The 23,312-nt window shown below is 37.7% G+C and overlaps 1 protein-coding gene across 4 annotated transcripts in view; it reads left to right on the plus strand.

Annotated features, from left to right (window-relative positions):
* MAP4K3 (mitogen-activated protein kinase kinase kinase kinase 3) overlaps nucleotides 1–23,312 on the plus strand; it is a 185,445-nt gene that overhangs the window by 55,347 nt on the left and 106,786 nt on the right. For 3 of the 4 annotated variants that reach the window (XR_004625031.1, XM_034659618.1, XM_034659619.1), the window contains exon 2: nucleotides 7,249–7,306. The exons of the other annotated variant lie outside the window; for it this stretch is intronic. Coding sequence is in view for 2 of the 3 variants with exons in the window: in XM_034659618.1 (XP_034515509.1) it covers nucleotides 7,249–7,306 (58 nt within the window). In the remaining variant the exon portion in view is untranslated. The remainder of the gene's footprint in view (nucleotides 1–7,248; nucleotides 7,307–23,312) is intronic. 4 annotated transcript variants of the gene reach the window in all.

Raw genomic sequence — 23,312 nt, forward strand, 5'->3', positions numbered from 1 at the left:
TTCCATACAAATTTAAGGACTATTTGTTCCAGTTCTTTGAAAAATGTCCTCGGTATTTTGATCGGGATAGCATTGAAAGTGTAGATTGCTCTGGGTAGTATGGACATTTTAACTATGTTAATTCTTCCAATCCATGAGCATGGAATATTTTTCCATCTTTTTATGTCTTCCTCAATATCTTTCAAAAGTGATCTATAGTTTCTAGCATATAGGTCCTTTACGTCTCTGGTTAAGTTAATTCCAAGGTAACGTATGGTTTTTGGTGTTATTGTAAATGGGATGGATTCCCTAATTTCTCTTTCTTCAGTCTCGTTATTCGTGTATAGAAATGCAACTGATTTCTGGGCATTGATTTTGTATCCTGCCACCTTACTGAATTGTTCTATAACTTCTAATAGTTTGGGAGTGGATTCCTTTGGGTTTTCCATATAGAGTATCATGTCATCTGCAAAGAGAGACAGTTTGACTTCTTCTTTGCCGATTTGGATACCTTTGATCCCTTTTTGTCTTCTGATTGCTGTTGCAAGGACTTCTAGTACTATGTTGAATAATAGTGGCGAGAGTGGGCATCCTTGTCGTGTTCCTGATCTTAAGGGAAAGGCTTCCAGCTTTTCCCCATTGAGAATAATGCTTGCAGTAGGCTTTTCATAGATGGCTTTTATGAGATTGAGAAATGTACCCTCTATTCCTACACTCTGAAGGGTTTTAATCAGGAAAGGATGCTGTATTTTGTCAAATGCTTTTTCTGCATCAATTGAGAGGATCATATGGTTCTTGAGTCTTTTCTTGTTGATATGATGTATCACATTGATTGATTTGCGAGTGTTGAACCATGCTTGCATCCCAGGTATGAATCCCACTTGGTCATGATGGATAATCCTTTTAATGTACTGTTGGATTCTATTAGCAAGGATCTTGTTGAGGATTTTGGCATCCATATTCATTAGAGAAATCGGTCTGTAATTCTCCTTTTTGAGGGGGTCTTTGCCTGGTTTGGGGATCAAGGTAATATTAGCCTCATAGAATGAGTTTGGTAGCTTTCCTTCTGTTTCTATTTTTTGAAATAGCTTTAGGAGAATAGGTATTATTTCTTCTTTGAATGTTTGGTAGAATTCCCCAGGAAAACCGTCTGGGCCTGGAGTTTTATTATTTGGAAGGTTGTTTATCACTGACTCAATTTCTTCATAGTTAATTGGCCTGTTTAAGAAATCTATTTCTTCCTGTTTCAGTCTTGGTAGTTTATAGGTTTCCAGGAAGGCCTCCATCTCTTCCAGATTGCTTAGTTTTTTGGCAGAAGCTATGGTCCATATATACAACGGAATATTACTCAGCTGAATGGTGCTGGTCGTGACCTCTCCCTTTTCAGTCATAATTTTAATAATCTCAGTCCTTTCTCTTTGTTTTTGGACAAGTTTTGCCAGTGGTCTATCAATTTTATGGATTCTCTCAAAGAACCAGCTTCTAGTCCTGTTGATCTGCTCTACTGTGGTTCTGGTCTCTAATTCATTGATTTCTGCTCTAATCTTGGTCAACTCCTTCCTTGTCAGTGGGTTAGGCCTGTCCCTCTGTTGCTGTTCCAGTTTCTTGAGGTGAGAATATANCTGGTGATGGGTAGTAAGGAGGGCACGTATTGCATGGTGCACTGGGTGTTATACGCAACTTGAAGCATCGAACTTTGCATCGGAATCCGGGGATGTACTGTATGGTGACTAACATAATATAATAATAAAATAAAAAAAATAAATAAAATAAAGGATTATCTGGGAGTTAGGCCCAGGAAGGAGTTGGGGCAAGCGTTTGTCTAGGCAGTTGTTCCAGAGAGCAAACGTGTGGATGGCTTTGGGAAATGGCAAGTTGTTTAGTTTGGCTGCAGCATAAAGTGCAAATTAGGAAGTGACTGGAAAGACAGACTGGGGCAAGATAGTGCAAAGTTTTATTGTTGCAATGTTGTATTTCTCAACTAGATACCCACATGCAAAAGAATGAAATTGGAGTCCTACTGGACACCATATAAAAATTCACTCAAAATGGATCGTAGACCTAAATGGAAGAGCTAAAATTATAGAACGCTTAGGAGAAAACATAGGAAAAAAATCTTTGTGACCTTGGGTTAGGCATTGGCTTCTTAGCTATAATACCAAAAGCAAAGCAACATAATAGACAAATTGGACTTGACTGAAATTAAAAACTTTTGTGCTTCAAAGAACACCATCAAGAAAATGAAGACAATCCGTAGGATGGGATTAAATATTTGCAAATCATGTAACTGATAAGAGACCTATCAGGGTCTATAAAGAATTCTAAGTCAGCGATAAAAAGACAGCACAAAAATGGACAAAGAGGAGAAAATGACATTTTTCCAAAGAAAATACTCAGATGGCCAATAAGCATATGAAAGATACTCAGCATCATTAGTGAAGTGCAAATCAGACCACAGTGAGATACCATTTCACATCCTCTAGGACAGGTAAAATAAAAACCGTAGCAACAAACATTAGCAAGGATGCAGAGAAATTGGAACCCTCATATATTGCTGATGATAATGCAAAATCCAGGTGCAGTCACTTTGGAGAAAAATTTGACAGCTCTTCAAAAAGCCAAACGTAGAGTTACCATATGATTTGGCAGTTCTACTCTCTGTACTCGAGAGAATTGAAAACAAAAACGCGTACACTAAGGCCTGCCTTTGGATCTGGTCATGATCCCAGGGTTCTGGGATCGAGCCCCTCATCAGGCTCCTTGCTCCTCAAGGAGCCTGCTTCTCCCTCTCCCTTCACCCCCTCCCCCGCTAGTGCTCGCACGCGCACGGTCTCTCTCTCTCTTTCAAGTAAATAAAATCTTCAAAGAAAATGTATACACTCATGTTCATAGAAGCATTATTCATAATAGCTAAAAAGTAGAAACAATCTAAATATCCTTCAGCTGATAAATGGGTAAACAAAATGTGGTGTTTCTGTACAATCAAGTATTATTCCATAACGGAAGAAGTCAAGTACTACTGATACATGCCACAACATGGATGAACCCAAAAATGTTATGCCTGGTGAAAGAAGCCAGTCACGAAGGACCACATTTTGTATGATCTTATTTATATGAAATATCTAGAATCGTCAAATCCATAGAGGTAGAAAGTAGACCAATAGTTCTCAGGGACTGGGAGGGGGAGGAATAGGGAGTGACTGCTAACTGAGTGGTCTAGAGTTTCTTATTGGGGTGATGAAATGTTCCGAAGTTAGATAGTAGTGATGGTTACGTAACTGTGAATTTACTAAAACCACTGAATTGTATGCATTGAAAGGGTGAATTTACGGTATGTGAATTACATGTCAATAAAAGCTATTGTGAGAAGTGCTGTATTTAGTGAAAATTTTAAATTTTCTGACAAGGAATTTGAATTTTGTCTTTAAACCAATGATGTGTATTCCTCAAGAGTTTTTAACTTAATAATGACATGATCTGAATACCATTTTCAGAGCAAGTGAAGATGGTGGTCAGACCAGTGAGGTGGCAGAAGACTCCTTGGTCTAGATGCTTAGAATATTTATCCTTAGTTTTCTGCCCTGAGCAAGTCTGAGAATTCTCTTATTGATACTGAATTAAAAATTTTTAACTTTAGGGGCGCCTGGGTGATGCAGTCGGTTAAGTGTCTGAGTCTTGGTTTTAGCTCAGGTCATGATCTCAGGGTTGTGAGATCAAGCCCCGTGTTGGGCCATGTGCCCAGCATGGAGTCTGCTTAAGACTTTCTCTCCCTCTGTGTCTTCTCCACTGCATGTACACATGCTCTCTCTCTCAAAGAAATCTTAATAAATCTTAATTTTTTTAACTTTATACATGGTGATATTTTACATTATTTACCTTGGTCTCATTTCCTTCCTAATAAATTGCTCTAGGTGATTGCTAAAAGAACAGTAGTTGCAGGGGCACCTGGGTGGCTCAGTCACTAGTTAAGCATCTGCCTTCGGCTCTGGTCAGGATCCTGGAGTCCTGGGCTTGAGTCCTGCATCTGGCTCCTTGCTCAGCGGGGAGTCCGCTTCTCCCTCTGTCCCTCACCTTTCTCTCTCTTTCTTTCTCTTTCTCTTTCTCTCTCTGTCAAATATATAAAATCTTAAAAAAAAAAGAATAGTAGTTGCAGAACATAGGAGATACTATTTTTATATTTATCGCAGTGAGTATTCTTGACTATTTTAAATTTAGAGACAGCGATATATGATTTAGCCAGAATACCAAGATTCTTGATGAATCATAATGCTTTAAAGACTTTTCATTAGGGGCTCCTGAGTGGCTCAGTTAGTTAAGCATCCAACTCTTGATTTTGGCTCAGGTCATGATCTCTCGGGGTTATGAGATTGAGCCCTGTGTCAGGCCTCAAGCTCAGCAGGGAGCCTGGTGGAAATTCTCTCTCTGAATAAATAAAAAATGAAATCTTAAAAAAAAAAAAGCAGGTAAGACTTTTCATTAACAAACATCTGGATTTTGATGCAGAAAAGCTCAGAATATTCAACTTACTTGGGCTTTTTGTTGTTTTTCTTCCCCTTTTGTGAATTGCCTTAACTCTGTCAAATAAGTTTACTGGAAAATATTTCAGTAGGTAAAAAAGAGCAGTAATCATTTTGGCTGTTTTTGTTGTTCATTCTAAAGAATCATAAGTTTAAAAACTCTTGTTATACTCAAGAAAATTCTGGACTGATTTAAATTTTGAAAAATTGTAAGTCAAGTCTATAGTAAATATTGACTTTCGTCTGATAAGTGCTACTGATAAGTCGCTTACTGTCACAGTTTTTCTGTTAAATATGTGCTGGTGTTAACTATTAGTAAATCTGGTTTTAGAAGAGTAGTACATTGTGTACAGTAGCCATTTTGGACACTTTGTATAACTTGCGGTGTCAGTGGTGCCCTCTCGTGGTCAATTAGGAACCAAATTTCAGCTATAAAAAAATCATCCTGGCTTTCTAGGAGTTCATACTGTCTCTACTCTTCTATAGCGGAATCAGCCATGCTCAGAATTTCTTTTCAGTAAACAGAAGCAAAACCGTGGCAAGATTTTTAAATGGAGAATTGAGAATTGAGGAGAGTAGCATCTTGTCTTGTTTTATGTGGAGAAGTACTAAAACAGATGGGAGTTAGAGGACAGAGTATATCTAGGAGGAGAACAGAGAAAGTTCATGAAGTGTGAGGAGGGGCAAGTAGTTGTGATAGTGTTTGAGGAGATTTCTGAATCATGTTTATGTGATATACCTGAATATTTTACAGGTATACTCTGCCCCCTCCTTTTACAAAATGCTCCCAGAATGATGTTCTGATTTTATTTCTCTTTCGCGCGCGCGTGCGCGCGCGCACACACACACACACACACACACACACACACACACACAGTCTCTTCTCAGAATGAACACTTATCTGGCACTATATTTGAAATGTGTATCTCATTTAAGGGAAATTAAAGTTAGTTTGAAATAACTGTTCAAATCTGTTTTGTACTGCCAGTAATAAGTTGGCCATGGTAAGCGTTCATTGGTTATGGAGATTTTTTCAGAAGGAATGAATTTTCCCTTCCAGTTTAATTTAAATTTTTTTCCTTGATTTGTATGGGGAGATCTTTTTTTAAAAAATATTTATTTATTTAAGTAATCTCTACATGCAATGTGGGGCTGGAACTCACGACCCCAAGATTTAAGAGTCACATGCCCTTCTGACTGAGCCAGCCAGGTGCCTTGATATGATAGAGAACTTTTAATACCTTCATTCTTCTTTGAGTTGAAGGTTAAATTTTATATTGCAGCAGTGGCTGTGTCCCATATCTACCTTCCTAGATTCTTATCTGACATTTTTAATGTGCTCCAGTATTCTTAGAAGGATTCCACTGTTAATGCTGCTAGCATTCCTTGTGGGTGATTCACTGATCTTCATCAATCCATTAATAAGAGAGTATCAGTGGAATGTGCAATTCTTGATCTTGGGGTTGTGAGTTCAAGCCCCATGTTGGGTGTAGAGATTACTTAAAAATAAAATATTTAAAAAAAAAAGAGTGTTGCAACTAAGAGTAATTCTGCCCACAGGAACGTATCCTTCTGTGATTAGGGAATTGTATATATTGATTTTCTTTGCTTGATATGAAAATCAAGTTTCAGTTAGCAGTTTAAGTATTATGTAACAGTTAAAACAGTTGAAGTATTTTGAAAGTTCTGATCCAATTGTAAAGCATTTTAAGTTGACAGTTACTACCATTTTCATACAAATTAAAAAGACAGCTTCTGCTTATACATAATTACATAATTACAGTTGTAAATACCAGCAATCTAATATTATGGATTGATTTTTTTTTAAAGATTTATTTATTTGAGAGAGTGCGCACATGAAGGAGTAGGGGCAGAGGGAGGGAGAGAGAGAGAGGTAGACTCCCCACTGAGCAGGGAGCCTGATGCAGGGCTGGATCCCAGGGACCCTGGGATCGTGACCTGAGCTGAGGGCAGATGCTTAACTGACTAAGCCACCCAGGCGCCCCGTATTCTAAGATTTTTAAGTTTAAAAGTTTAAGGCTAGTTAATCAAATCAAAATTTTAACTCACCTTTGAATGAATGACAGTAGAGTGTAATGCTTAAAAGCTCAGACTCTGCGGGCGCCTGGGTGGCTCAGTCAGTTAAGTGTCTGCCTTCGGCTCAGGTCATGATCTCAGGGTTCTGGGATCTAGCTCTGCGTTAGGCTCTCTGCTCAGCGGGGAGTCTGCTTCTCCCTCTCCTGCTCCCTCTGCGCTCTCCCTCCCACTCTCTCTCTCTTTCAAATAAATAAAATCTTTAAAACAACAACAACAACAAAACTCAGACTCTGAAGTCAGACTTCTTGGATTGGAATCTTGCTGCTCTCGCTTACTAGCATCTGGCCTTGGCAAGTTTTTTAACTTCTCTGTGCTTCAGTTTCCTTGTCTGCAACATGGACATAATAGTTGTACCTACCTTGTAAGATTGTTGTGGAGAGAAATGAATTACTATAAAACACTTAGAACAGTGCCTCACACATACAGAAGTCTGTGTGTAAGTTAAGTTCTTATCACCATTATTAAATTTACAGTTGAATTAATGTTGACATTCATTGTGAAGAATATACTGTCTATTTTGTAAATATAAACCCCTTCTGCAATTCTTGCTTTAAAAAATATTTCTGTATAACAAAATAAACAGTAAACTAAAATTATATTTCATAAAGTTTTTTATGAAGGCTCTTTTTCACACTTATTTTTTCTTCTCTTTTAGGCACGGAATGTTAACACTGGTGAATTGGCAGCAATTAAAGTAATAAAATTGGAACCAGGTAAATTGAAATTTGATGTTTCTTATTGCTGTAAGCCACTGGATAACTTTAAGGCTAATTTTAATGATGCTCGGTCAGCATTCTCTGATTGTTCCTAACATCTTCTGTAAAACAGAAGTGGGATCTACTCTTTCCTCCTCCTCTTCAAGACCTGTAGACACCTGGCTCGGTTCTTCCTTGAAAAATAACTTGTAATTGGGAGAGGGAGGCAACTTGTGAAGAGGCTTTGTTCCTTCTGAACTCAGTTGAGCTAACTTGTCACCAGTTGCTAGTGGTGTTTTTCCAGGTTAACTCTGTCCTGTGGTGAGAGGGCAGTGTGATGCAGGGGAAAGCGCTGAGCTGAGATTGGGGTGCCTGAAGCCCAGTTCTTTGAGTCCCACACTCTTGCTGTGTGAACTTGGGCAAGTAACTTTTCTGAGCCTCAGTTTTCTCAGTAGACCTAGCCCTTACATTTTATAAAATCCTCATTAAGCTGTAATAATAGTTACCTTCCAACTTGAGCAGCTTATTGTAGAGCCCGAAGGATGACTCTGTTTTTTTCCTGCTTCACCTATATTTTCTCTCTGAAATCCCCCATGCCTTTCAAAACCCGTGTCTTTCTGAGTAACTACCATAGTCTTGTTTATTCTCTCTTAGAAGTCCTTCTCTCTTTTTCTCTTTTCTGCCACAAGGAAGCAATTGTGCTAGTGTCTAGACTGAGTTCCACAGTGATGGTAGTGCCTTTCTAATGGCTTCCTCCACTCCAAACTGAGGATACACGAATTTGGTAAAACAGGTTTTATCCTTGGTGTGAGCAGAAACCCATTCCCTAGTTTTTGTTTTTGTTTTTAAAGGTGGGCAGTTTTTTCTGAAAAGCCCAGACAATAAAATATTTTGGGCTTTGTGGACCACATGTGCTCTCTGCATATAGTTTTCCTTCTTTCCTCCCTCTCTCTCCTTTCTCCCTCTAAAATGAAAAAAAACATTCTTAGCTGAAAAACCATTCTTAGCAAACCAGGCCACCGGCAGCTGTAGTTTGCCCGCCCCTGATTTAGATCATCAGTAGACTTTTTAGAAGTGGCATTAAGATGAAATTTAAGGATGTGTTGATAGACTGTGATCAAATCACACTTAAATATAATGAATAAAAAAATACTTTCTCAGTTATACATATTTTCAGATCTTGTATAGTCTAATTAACACTTTAACATATAAGACAGGTTTTTCTTTGAATCTCCTGTGTTTTAGGGGATTTTTGAAATTGGTGAATTCTGAGGGGAAAATAAAAAGGAAGATTTGTTTTTTCATTTAAATTCAGTTAATTAACATATAATGTATTATTAGTTTCAGAGGTAGAGGTCAGTGACTCATCAGTCTTATATAATACCCAGTGCTCATTACATCACATGTCCTCCTTAATGCCCATCACCCAGGTACCCCTTTCCCCCCTCCCCGCTCCCCTCCAGCAACCCTCAGTTTGTTCCTTATGATTAAGAGTCTCTTATGGTTTGTCTCCCTCTCTGATTTCGTCTTGCTTTATTTTTTCCTCTTTTCCCCTATGTTCCTCTGTTTTGTTTCTGAAATTCCACGAGTGAGACCATATAATTGTCTTTCTCCAATTGACTTATTTTTTAGCATAATACCCTCTATCTAGTTCCATCCACGTCGTTGCAAATGGCAAGATTTCATTTTTTGATGGCTGAGTAGTATTCCATTGTGTGTGTGTGTGTGTGTGTATGTATGTGTATACCACATCTTCTTTATCCATTCATATGTTGATGGACATCTGGGCTCTTTCCATATTTGGCAGTTGTGTACATTGCTGCTATAAACATTGGGGTGCAGGTGCCCCTTCGGATCACAGTTGTATCTTTGGGGTGTAAATCTCTAAAAGTGCAATTGCTGGGTCATTATCTTCAGCTTTTTGAGGAACCTCCATACTGTTTTCCAGAGTGGTTGTATCAGTTTGCATTCCCACCAACAGTGTAAGAAGGTTCCCCTTTCTCCGCATCCTCTCCAACCTCCGTAGTTTCCTGACTTGTTAATTTTAGCCGTTCTGACTGGTGTGAGGCAGTATTTCATCCTGGTTCTGATTTGTATTTCCCTGATGCTGAGTGACATTGAGCATTTTTTCATGTGTTTGTTGGCCATTTGTATGTGAAGTTGGTGAAATCTGAGGTAAAAGAAAAATGGAGGGGCGCCTGGGTGGCACAGCGGTTAAGCGTCTGCCTTCGGCTCAGGGCGTGATCCCAGCGTTACGGGATCGAGCCCCACATTCAGGCTCCTCCGCTGTGAGCCTGCTTCTTCCTCTCCCACTCCCCCTGCTTGTGTTCCCTCTCTCACTGGCTGTCTCTATCTGTCGAATAAATAAATAAAATCTTTAAAAAAAAAAAAAAAAGGAAGATTTGGCATTTGAAGTAGGGCCTTCATTTGTAATCTTGAAGTGGCTATGTTATTTGATGAAATTATCTCTGATTAGAAGTAGTTTATGTACTGTATGGTGATTAACACAATATAATAAAATAAAATTTAAAAAAAAAAAAAAAGAAGTAGTTTATACATGGATCATTCCTTCAAGTCATTTTAGTGCCTTCTCCTTTGGGTCTTCCTTGCCCCTGGTCTGATTAAGAGGAGTCCTCTGCAGGAATAGCTCCCTTACAGCACTTACCACAGCTGTATTGTCATTCTGGAATTGCCTTTCTTTGTTTCTAGGCTTTCATCAAGTTTGTGTCCATAGCACTGACCTTTGTGTCTGGTGCATAGTACTCGTTCAGTATCTCTTAATATTTCCTTTAAAAATTTAGGAACTTGAAAAATCTTATTGTTCATCAAGTCACTTGTTTTCTGATTAATGCAGCGTTTGTGTTTTTATGATGTTAATCTCGAACACTGCCATGCCTGTATTGATTATTGTTTTAAAAGTATAAAATACTGGGGCGCCGGGGTGGCACAGCGGTTAAGCGTCTGCCTTCGGCTCAGGGCGTGATCCCGGCGTTATGGGATCAAGCCCCACATCAGGCTCTTCCGCTATGAGCCTGCTTCTTCCTCTCCCACTTCCCCTGCTTGTGTTCCCTCTCTCACTGGCTGTCTCTCTCTGTTGAATAAATAAATAAAATCTTTAAAAAAAAAAAAGTAGAAAATACAATTAAATAAAAAGAAGAAAAATCATATTCTATCATCCAGAGATAACAAGGGTTATTATCATATATATGCTATTAGATATATCCTTAAATTTAATTAACATTGGATTCCCTGCTTAAATCTTCATCGAAGCCACCTAAATTTTAGCATTTAACTTCTTTAATGTCACATATCACTTGTTGGTAAGCCTGAAGTATATGGCCTGGTGGTAAAGATCTAAAGCTCTGCTACTTTGATTGTAGTCCTGGCTTGACCACATTGCTTAAGATTTCTGGTTCTCTGTTCTCTGTTTTCTGATCTCTAAAATGGAAGTAATAATAGTAGCTTCCTCTTAAGGTTGTTGTAGGGGTTAAATGAGCTGATGTATCTAAAGTACTTAAAATAGTGCCTGGAACAAAGTACTGTAGTATTTACTGTAGTAAGTAGCTGTTATTACATGCTAACAGTATTACAGTTTTCAAAACATGACCAACCAGGGCTTCTGGGTGGCTCAGTCGTTAAGCGTCTGCCTTCGGCTCAGGGCGTGATCCTGGAGTCCTGGGATCGAGCCCCGCATTGGGCTTCTCCGCTGGAAGCCTGCTTGTTCATCTCCCACTCCCCCTGCTTGTGTTCCCTCTCTCGCTGGCGCTCTCTCTCTCTCTCTCTCTCTCTCTCTCTCTCTCTCTCTGTCAAATAAATAAATAAAATCTTAAAAAGAAATATGACCAACCTTGTTTGATCTAGACCCACTACCCTCTCCGTCCCCTGCTCGTAATTTTGAATCAGATCCCAAATATCGTATAATTTCAGCCTTTAATGTTTCAGCGTGTACAGCTAAAGGATCAGAACTCAAAGTATTACCACAAACAGGAACTCTTACAGGGACATAGAATGGTACATCTACTTTGGAAAAACAGTTTGGCATTGTCTTAAAAAGTTAAACATTAGTTTGCCGTAACGACCCAGCAGTTCCACTCCTGTGCACCTGCATACACAGCGTTCACACACAGGTTAGCAGTAGCTTTGTTCACCATAGTCTGAAGCTGGAAACAACTGCCATCAACTGTAAATGAAAAGACAAAATATGTTCATACAGTGCAATATTATTCAGCAATGAGAAGAAACAAACTGCTGATGGACACAGTGTAATAAATCAACCTAAAAACATGCCGTGTGAAAGGAGCCAGACCCAAGGGACAGCACATTGTATGATTCTCTTTATGTGGAAAGTTCAGCAGAGGCACATCTGTAGAATCAGAAAGTGGATTAGTGGGCTAACTAGCGGAGGGGTGTGGTTATTAATAATCAATGGACTCATGGTCCCTCATGGGATCTGATTGAGGGAATAGTCTAAAACTGGGTTACGGTGGTGGTTGCACAACATGGTAGATTACTTAAAAAACCTGTCGAATTGTACACACGATCTGGATGAATTACATGATTTTAAAATATGCCTTAACAAAGTGATCAAGTATATAACCACGTGCCATTGCTGTCTCTCAACAGTAGCTTCCTAACAACAAGTAAGTTCCACATAATGCACTTAGTCGATGGGTCGCAAATTTCTTCTATATTTGTAGGTTCCTTATCTCTTCTTTTTTTTTTAATCTCTTCTTTTTCCTTGAAGTTTTTTGTTGAAGAAACTTAATTATTTGTTTGTAGAATTATTCCCTCGGTTTGGATTTTGCTAATTGCCTTCCTGTGGTGTTATTTAATATGTTCTTCTGTGAATTGGTTGTTAGCCTCAGAGGATTGGTAAGATTCAGATTTGATTGGAATGTGGTGCAGGCAGACAGCTTCATGATGGTATGTTCACATTTTTCTAAATTAGAATTCCGATGGCCTGTCTACAACTTTTTGAAAAACAAAAACGAAATCTGAAATACTTAGGTGTAATGTAATGAAGAATTTGCACCCAAAGTTTGTTATTTTGTTCCTTTTTTTTTTTTTTTTACAACTGATATCTAATTTGAACCTGAAGCTAAATGAAAACTTATTCAGACACGTGGACAAAATTGTTTGTTTAAATGTCAATTTAGTCTACATATGTCACTGGGACTTCCAGTCTTACTCATGTGGCTTTATTTTATTATTTAAAAAAAAAGATTTAAGTAATCTCTATACCCAGTGTGGGGTTCAAACTCATGGCCCTGAGATCGAGACTTGCATGCTCCACTGACTAAGCCAGCCAGGTGCCCCCATGTGGCTTTAATGTATGTTTGGTTTTCTCAATAATCCTTTGATTAACCAACAGACTATAACTTTTTAAAGTTTTTATTTGAATTCCAGTTAGTTAACATACAGTGTAATATTAGTTTATGACATTTTTAAATTTAAATTGCAAAGATTACATTTGATTATAGTAAAAGTAAGAAAAATACGATTAAACAAAAAGAGGAAACTAAACATCATTCTACCAGCTGTATGAACACTGTCAACTTTTGGTGATTTTCTCCAGGTTTTCTTTTGTTTATATACACACATCCATACATATATAAATGGGGACACACACAATTATGCAGACCTCAAAGGGCTGGTTGGAGTCCAGAGATTGGCAAGGATATGCTACTGAGATCAGCTTAATTTGCTTGCCTACCACTGAACCAGGGAACAAGCATTGCAGAGAATAAATAAGGATGCATGTGAGTGGGCACCACTCCCCAGGGTGTCCTGGGTTCCTCACAGAGGTGGTCCAAACTGGTGGTCAGTGCAGTGAGTAATTTGTCAGCCACAAAGCCTGGTTTTTATGTAAAAGAAAAACACTTATGAGTTCAGTTGCTAGAATTCTTATACTTCGTGGAACAGGGTAACTTCTAGCCCTTTGTAGGCTACCCATCATCCTAGTTTCTGGAGAAAATGGAGAAGAGCCTTTATTATTTTAAGATAAAATCGGGAATCTCATGATAAACCAATTAGTCCTTTCTTTAAATTTTTAATTTCATTATATTATAACTTACAGTGTTATATTAATTTCAGGTTTACAGTATAGTGATTCAACAATTCTATACGTCACCCTGTGCTCATCATGAGAAGCGTTCTCTTCTCTTAATCCCCTTAACCTGTTTCACTTATCCCCCAGCTACCTCCACTTGTAGCCATCAGTTTGTTTTCTATAGGTAAGAGTCTGTTTTTTGGTTTGTCTCTTTTTTTTCTTTGATTGTTTCAAATCGATCCTTCTTATATATTTGATCTAGATCTTCAATATGTACATAGTCTTAGAATTAAGTCTGTATCATCTCAGTAGCATTGATAGGCTCTGAAAGGCTGGCAGGGAGAACACAACTATCCTACTGGGTTTGTTTTCTGTTTTCTGTGTCAGAGGAGATACAGGGGAGAATTTGGCAGCATAATTCAAGTGGAGCCAGAAATCTAGGAAATGATGTGTAGAACTTGGTTTAACAGGATTCACTTTCCTATTAGTGTTTTTTCAGATGGTGGACTTTTTTTCCTGAAATTCACATAGCTACATAACAATAACAATAATGGTGATAAAAGTCACAGAAGCCACTTTTTGAACATTTGCTTAGGGCTGCATGTCAAACTCTATATTCTTCATATGCATCGTCTCAACCCTCATATTAACATCTCGCAGTAGGTATGTCATCCCCATCTCACAGACGTAGAATAGAGGCAAAGAAGGATTCAGTAATTTGCCTTAGGGCTGTGTAGCAGTGGAGCAAATTCAAACCCAGGTTTATATTTTTTCTAGAGCCTATGCTATTATGTGTATTGCGTTACAGATGCTTCATGGAATGTTTAGAATAATTCCTGGTTTTCCAGCAATGCTCTTTGAAAGTTTGCCTCTCTACTATAGAACCCATGTTCATTTATTTTTAATTTTATTTATTTAGTATATTGTTTATATAATATATAAAAGTATATATTTATGTAATATGTATAATATAATACATATAAAATTATATAATATTTATATAATATATAATTTTTATTCATGTTATTATATTTAACTTTTTATATTTAATTTTTAATTAAACTTTAAGTTTTTAAAGGTAATTGTAGACTTTAGAGAAAAGTTAAAAGAATGGTACAAAGAATTGCAGTATTTCACCCAGATCTTTCAGTACTCGATTTATTATTTTTACTTTATTCTTCCCTACACTAAAAGATACCATCTTCCGCTGAGTACTTTAGTGTGTATTTCCTTTAACAATGAAATGTCATTGTCTTACATAATAGTACAATGGTCAAAGTCAGGAAATTAATGCTGATACGATGCCCACAGACCTTAGTCAGATTTTGTCAGTTGCCCCAATAATATCCTTTAAAGGCAAAAGAAAATCCAAGATCATGTGTACCACTCAGTTGCCAGGTCTCTTGAGTTTCCTTTAATCTGAAAGAGTCCTTGAGCCTTTGTTTTGGATTCTAGGTGTTGTTATAGCTGCTGAAGCGTCCTTGTTAGTAGGGTGCCTTAAGGGAAAGACATCCTGAGTATATGCACACATAAATACACATTTATCCATACCTCCCCTGCCCTTCTACCCATCTGACTGTCTAAAACCAATACTAGTCTAACACCACGGTGTACATTCTCTGCTTTTCATATTTGTTACTCTCTTCTCCAATAGGGAGGAGCTTAGTTTCCATTATCCACAATATATTGGATATTTCTTTGCTTTATCCTTGAACACAAAAGTAATTTCAGAATTGTTAATCCATGCCTCTGTGAGAAATCAGCTACTAACTAGAGATCATTGTTTAGAGTTCTGTTTATCTCTAGAACCTACACTGTTCTAATGTCTGGTTCCCCACCTCCCTTACCTTTTCAAAAGTGTTCATGTTATTCATTTGATATCTCTATGGTGTATTAGTTTCCTAGGGCAACCATAACAGAATACCACAAACTTGGTGGCTTAAAGCAGTAGAAATAGAAATTCTTTCACAGTTCTGGGAAGCTGGAAGTTGGAAGTCAAGGTGTCAGTAGAGTTGGTTCTTTCTGAGAGCTTGAGGGAGAATATGCTCCATGCTTCTCCAGCTTCTGGTGATGGCCTGCAGTCCTTGGCATTCCTTGGCTTGTAGAAGGCTCCAGTCTCTGCCTTCATCGTCACACAGCGTGCTTTCTGTGTCCAAATTTCCCCCTTATATAAGGACACCAGTCATAGAGATCACCCTAAAGACCTCATCTTGACTTGATTACCACAAAGACCTATTTCCAAGTAGGGTCACTGACATTCACAAGTACTGGAGGTTAAGACTTCATTGTATCTTTTTGGTTGACACAGTTCAACCCATGACATATGGCCAGTTCATTTGTTTCTGTTTGTATTCATTTTGGGGATGCCTCCCTCATCTTTGATTTTATTTATTTTCTTTGAGAGTGTTTTTAAAGTATGTGAAACTTTGACATGACTCTAAAAGGTAGAACTATGCAGAAAGGCATATTTAGGGAAGTATTATTCTTCTGTGCTTTTTACCCTATCTGACCACTGTCTTTGGTCTCAGGTTTCCCTTTCCATGTTTTCTTGTTGTGCTGTGTTGTTGTTGTTGTTGTTTACCCAAATGAGATACATGAATATTTTCTTATTTTCTTTCACAAAAGGTTGCATACTATACATACCTCTTTGAATTTTGTTCTGTTCACTAAACAGCATGTCTGGGAAATGACTCCACACTAGTTGCTAGAGATCTTTCTCATTCTGCATAGTACTCCATCATATATATGTACCATAGTTAATTCAGCCACCATCCTGTGTGTGAGCAATTAGGTTGGTTCCAGTATGTTGCATTTACAAATAACGCTGCTTGTAAAATTTATGTCCTCCATATTGATAAATGCTACAAGGAGGCACCTCAGAAACATGCTAAAATGAGAAAAGCTGGACATAATAGGTCTCATGTTGTATGATTTCATTTATATGAAATATACAGACTAAGTAAAACCATAGAGACAGAAAGCAGATTTGTGGTTGCTGGGGAAGAGGGAGGGAATAGCAAGTAACTGCTTAAGGGTATAGGGTTTTCTTTGGGGCTGATAAAAGTGTTCTAGAATTAGAGGTGATGGGGGCACAATATCATGAATGTACTAAATGCCACTGAGTTGTACACTTTGTTATATGGATTTCACCTCAAAAATCTGCATTATCCATATAATTAAAATAGCCATTTATTTTATTTTTCTCATGGATGTTGGTGCTTCGCCATTTTAGCCCATGGAATGGGCAGTGCATCTTCAAATGCTTCCCACAAAGGAAAAAAACCTAAGGTTTATCATTTTAATGACGACGTGTGAAGTATACTTTGTCTGCTCACACATTTTTTTGGTTGCTTCATCAAACTTTAAAGTAATTTTCTTTACCTCTTCTCTCATTCTGCAGAGCTTTTGGGTTATGTTTTGTTTTTCTCTAACATTGGAGAAAGTTGAAGTCTAATGATGCTGGAGCTTAAAGTATCTGTGTGGGGGAAATGGGGGTGTGGTCAGGGGTTGGAGTTGGTCATAAAAGGTGGAAGCTAGAAAGATATTAAGGCCAGATTGTATACCACGACCCTTCTGTGCTATGCCAAAACGTCTGGAGCTGTGAGTCATAGAAGGTTATTAGGGAGAAGACTAATATTTATCCTGTGTTTTAAAGATAACTGGCAATAATACGGCTAATGTACTGAAATGTAAGTTAATACTGGAAATAGGGAGACCAGTTAAGAGTTATATAGAGAAGGATGTTAGGGTTCAGGTTAACTGCTCTACAAAGAAACTCCTAAATAAAGTGACCTAAGTAAGATAGACATTTATTTCTCTCTCATGTAACAGTTGTGAGGTGAGCCCAGGTTGGTACTTCAGTGCTGTTCCATGAGCTCATTCAGAGATGTGTGTTCCTTCCATTTTATGCCATCACCTGGTAGTGCACACATTTATCTGCTGTTGTGAAGCTAGATCATTGGTGTGTCCATCTTTAGCTGGTAGGAAGAGAGACAGAGTTATTTTAAGGCAAGCAACTTTTCTTTTAACAAGTGGAGTTGGAAGTCACGCACCAGTTCTGCTCATTTTCCATTGCCGGAACTTGCTTACATGGTCACATAAATTCATGAGAGGGTGGGACATGTAGTCTGTAGCCCGGCAGCTATATGTCTAAGAAGGAAAGAATGGCTCTTGGAGGCAAAAACAGCAGTCTGTCCCAAGAGGCAATTTGAGTGTTATTATGAGGATTTGCACCATGGTAGTTACAGTGGGGCGGGAGTTGAGAGATATTTAGGAGGTAGGATGAAAAGATTTAATATATTTCTATTCATTTGAGACATGTTGATTATGAGGTGCTCAGAGATTGTGTAGATACATACAGTTGTCAATTTGATCTAGAGGTCTAGAGCTCAGGAGAAAGCTGACCTGGTTCCAAGACTGGGCTGGAGGCATGAGTTTGAAAATCATTGTTCAGGTAATAGTTGTAGTTGAAGAGTTTTCTAAAAGAAAGAAGGGGCCACTAGTATTAAATGCTGCTTCGGAACTGATAAGAGGCCTTGGATTCAGACCTAAGAATGACATGCACCTTTACAAGAGTAATTTCAGCAGAGTCCTGGGGTGAAAAATAGATCGTAGTGGGTTGAGGAGCGGATGGAAGTCATGAAAAGGAAACCAAGCTACTCGTTGAAGAACTTTGGCTGTGAAAAGCAGTAGGGAGACAGGCTTAACAGGGGAGAAGGTTAAGGGAAAGTTTTTACATCGAAGTAAGTTTGAGCATGTGTGTAGGCTGAAAGAAAAGGAGTGGTAGTAGAGATAATAGAGATAAAGGTATCAAAGAGAATATAAATAATGAAGCAAGGTTCTGAGAAGACCTGGAAGAGATAGGATCAGGAGGTACCTCTTTTGCAAAGGAAGAGAGTACCTCTTTTGGGATCGCATCTTTGTAAAGGGCCAGGAGTGGGCACAAATATAAGTTAGCTTTAAGGTTGAGGAGAGGTAGTAAAAGATCTCTGCAGTGGGCCCTCCATTTTCTTGGAGGAAGCTTGGTCCTTAGCTGAGAGCAAAGTAGAGGCAGGTAGGATATCTGAAGAATAATAGAAGTGACTTTTTATTGTTGTTTTAGGATCCACTGTAGGAAACGGAAGAAGAAACTGACTAGTACCAGTGATGGGGCTGTTGTACAGTGTTACATGCCTAACTGAAGTTAGAAATAAACCATTTTTTATTGTTTCCATTAACATAGATATGTTACTGTTCAAGAAGTATCATTAGAACATTACCTAAAAACATTATGTCATCAATTTTCAGCTATTAAAAGTTTCTCTCTTCTATAGAAATTAGAGTTAAGGGAAAATTAGTGTTAATGGAAGTAGACAAGGTACTACTCCCAGGTAGGGAAACTCATCTCTGTTAAAAACTGCTCATTAGTGAAATTCCTGTCCCTATCATGTTAATTATGCATCCATGCTACCTGTTCTCCAAAGTCTCAGAGGATAACAAGCATATATTCATAATTTATCTTCAGCCTTACTCATAAAGTGGGTTAAAAAAACCCCAATAATACCAAGACAAATGTTTAATGAGAGGTAGAAGTACTTTTAATAGAAAAGAGAAATGTCACTTCATAATATGTCACTCCATATCTCATCCTTTTGCATAAAGTCTTCTTGATTCCAAATGTATCATGCAAACCAGTGACTCCTGATACTTAACATGAAATGCCGCAAACAAAATTTTAATATTTATTGCGCCTTCATGTAATACCAGTATAGAAGAAAGTCCAGTTTCCTTTTAAGACTATTGCTTTTAACAAAGCATACGTTTCCTTGATGTGTGATAAATGGAAATTGTAGTCCTAGAGCTCCTCACAATAAAATATTGGCCTATACTTGTTATCTCTTGTCTTTTTGATGGTGGCCATTCCAGCAGGTATGAGATGATATCTTGTGCTTTTGATTTGCATTTCCCTGATGATTAATGATATTGAACACCTTTTTCATATACCTGTTGGCTACTTCTAGGTCTTCTTTAGAAAAAATGTCTATTCTGTTTTTCTGCTCATTTTTCCAGACTTTTTTTTTCTGTTAACTTCTGTGAGTTTTTATATTTTTTTTGATATTAACTCCTTATTGGGTATATGATTTGCAGATATTTTTTCCCGTTCCATAGATTGCCTTTTTATTGATTGTTTCCTTTGTTGTGCAGAAGCTTTTTAGTTTTTTATCGTAAAAAAGACAAGAGATAAGTGTTGGTGAGGATGTGGAGAAAAGGGTACCCTTGTGCACTGTTGGTGGGAATATAAATTGGTGCAGCTACTATGGAAAACAGTTTAGAGGTTGCTCAAGAAATTAAGAATAGTCCAGCTTCTGCATATATATCCCAAGGATATGAAAACAGGATATTGAAGAGATACCTGCACTCTCATGTTTACTGTAGCATTAATTTACCATACCCAAGATTTGGAAACAACCTACATGTCTGTTGATGATGAATGGACAAAGAAGATGTAGTCTGTACATACACAATGAAATGTTATTCTGCTACCAGAAAGAAGGAAATGCTGCCATATGCAGCAACATGGATGGACCTTGATGGCATTATACTAAGTGAAATAAGTTAGAAACATACAAAGACTGCATGGTGTCACTTAGTGTGGAATCTTAAAAAACAAAAATAAAAAGAGACCAAACTCATAGAAACACGGAGTAGAAGAGTGGTTGCCTGGGGATAGAGGGTGGGGAAATAGGGAGAGGTTGATAAAAGGGTATAATAAAAAGGAAACAAAATTAGCTCACAATGTAAGTTCTATATATTGTTATGAAAAGCAGTAGAAAACAATACTTAAACTTAACAACAAAGCCCCAGAATATATGAAACAAAACTAACAATTAGAGGGAGAAATAGACAATGAAACAATAAAAATTAGAAACTTCATCAATACCCCACTTTTAGTAATTAATAGTACAATTAGGCAGAAGTTCCACAAGGAAATAGAAATATTATAAAGCAACTAGACCTGATAGACATCTATAGAACACTCCACCCAATAGTACGGAACACATATTCTTCTCAAGCATATATATTCTCCAGAATAAACCAAATGCTAGGTCATAAAACATGTCTCAATAAATTTAAAAGAATTAAAATCATACAAAGTACATTCTTCAAGATTAGTAATAAGGTCAGATATTAGTGACACAAGGAAATTTGGGAAATTCATGAATATATGGAAACTAAACAGCACTCTCTTAGTTAACTAATGACTCAGAAGAAATCACAAGGGAAATTAGAAAGTACTTCAAGAGGAATAAAAATGAAAATACAATATATAAAAACTTACAGTATGTAGCCAAAGCAGTGCTTAGAGGGGAATTTATAGCTGTCAGTGCCTATATTAAAAAAGAAAGTTTCAAATTAATAAGCTATTTTTCCACCTTAAGAAATGTAAACCAAAAAAAGAAAGAAATTAAAAAATACCAAATTAAACCAAAGGCAAACATAAGGAAAGAAATGATAAAGATTAGATTGGAGATAAATAAAATGTAGAACAGTAGAGAAAATCAGTGTAACTGAAAATTGGTTCTGTGGAAAGAGCAACAAAATTGACAACTGTTTAGTTAGGCCAACCAAGAAGAAAAGAGAGAAGAATAAAATTACTAAAATCAGGAATGAAAGAGGGGACATTGCTGCTGATCTTCTAGAAATCAAAAGGATTATGAAACTACTATGAATACCTGAATGCCAACAAGTTAGATGCATAGGTGAAATGGACAAATTCCTAAAAAGACACATCATCAAAACTGATTCAAGAAGTAGAAAATTTGAATAGACCTGTAACAAATTGAAATTAAATTAATAATCAGAAAACTTTTCACAGAGAAAAACCCAGGAATACATGGCTTCAGTGGTGAATTCTACCAAATGTTTAAATAAGAATATCAGTCCTTCACAACTCTCTTGCACCCCAAAAAAGGGAAGGAACACTTCCTTACTCATTCTATGAGGTTAGTATTGCCCTGATATCAAACCAAACAAAGAATTAACAAGAAAACTATAGACCTCAACAAAATCATAGCAAACCACATCTAGCAATGTATAAAAAAGATTGTACACCATGACCAAGTGGGATTTATCCCAGGAATGCAAAACTGGTTTAACATCTGAAAATCAGCAGAAATGAGAGCAAATCTGGCAGAAATTAAAAATACTATGAATCAAATGCAGTCAAAACTAGATGCTCTGACGGCCAGGGTAAATGAGGCAGAAGAACTAACTGGCGAATTGGAGGATGGGTTAGTAGAAGAGAAAGCTAAAACAGAAACTTGGCTCAAAAAAATCCAATCTCAAGAATGTAGGTTACGGGAGATTACGGACTCAGTGAAATGTTCCAATGTCAGAATCATCGGCATCCCCGAGGGGGTGGAGAAAAACAGAAGTCTAGAAGAGATATTTGAACAAATTGTAGCTGAAAGCTTCCCTAATCTAGCAAAGGAAACAAGCATTCGTGTCCAAGAGGCAGAGAGGACGCCTCCTAAGCTCAACCACGGCAAACCTACGCCACGTCACGTCATAGTGCAATTCACAAATAGTAGATCCAAGGATACAATATTGAAAGCAGCCAGGGCAAAGAAATTTCTCACATACCAAGGCAAAGGTATCAGAATTATGTCAGACCTGTCTACACAGACCTGGAATGAGAGAAAGGGTTGGGGAGGCATTTTTAAAGCTCTTTCAGAGAAAAACATGCAGCCAAGGATCCTTTCTCCAGCAAGGCTGTCATTCAGAATTGATGGAGAGATAAAGACCTTCCAGAATCGCCAGTCACTGACCAATTTCCTAACCACAAAACTAGCCCTACAGGAGATATTAAGGGGGGTTCTATAAAAGTAAAAAGGCCCCAAGAGTGATACAGAACAGAAAGTCACAATCTATAGAAACAAAGACTTTACTGGCAACATGGCATCATTAAAATCATATCTCTCAATAATCAGTCTCAATGTAAATGGCCTAAATGCTCCCATAAAACGCCACAGGGTTGCAGATTGGATAAAAAGACATGACCCATCCATTTGCTGTCTACAAGAGACTTACTTTGAACCTAAAGATACATTCAGACTGAAAGTAAAGGGATGGAATACCATCTTTCATGCCAATGGACCTCAAAAGAAAGCTGGGATAGCAATTCTCATATAAGACAGATTGGATTTTAAACTAAAGACTATAGTTAGAGACACAGAAGGGCACTATATTATTCTTAAAGGATGTATCCAACGAGTGGCTATGACAATTAAAAATATATATGCCCCCACCAGGGGAGCAGCAAGATACACAAGCCAACTCTTAACCAGAATAAAGAGACATATAGATAAAAATAAGTTAATAGTAGGGGACCTCAACACTCCAGTATCAGCAATAGACAGATCACCTACGCAGAAAATCAACAAAGAAACAAGAGCTTTGAATGACATACTAGACCAGGCGGACCTCTTGGAGATATATAAGAACACTACACCCCAGAACCAAAGAATACTCATTCTATTCAAATGCCCATGGAACATTCTCAAGAATAGATCATGCTCTGGGACACAAAACAGGTCTCAGCCAATACCAAAAGATTGAAATTATCCCCTGCATATTCTCAGACCACAACGCTCTGAAATTGGAACTCAACCACAAGGAAAAACCTGGAAGAAACTCAAACACTTGGAGGCTAAGAACCATCCTGCTCAAGAATGACTCGATAAACCAGGAAATCAAAAAACAAATTAAACAATTTATGGAGACCAACGAGAATGAATACACAACGGTCCAAAACCTATGGGATACTGCAAAGGCAGTCCTAAGGGGGAAATACATAGCCATCCAAGCCTCACTCAAAAGAATAGAAAAATCTAAAATGCAGTTTCTATATTCTCACCTCAAGAAACTGGAACAGCAACAGAGGGACAGGCCTAACCCACTGACAAGGAAGGAGTTGACCAAGATTAGAGCAGAAAT

Source organism: Ailuropoda melanoleuca, chromosome 4, assembly GCF_002007445.2.
Source record: "Ailuropoda melanoleuca isolate Jingjing chromosome 4, ASM200744v2, whole genome shotgun sequence".
NCBI lineage: Eukaryota > Metazoa > Chordata > Mammalia > Carnivora > Ursidae > Ailuropoda > Ailuropoda melanoleuca.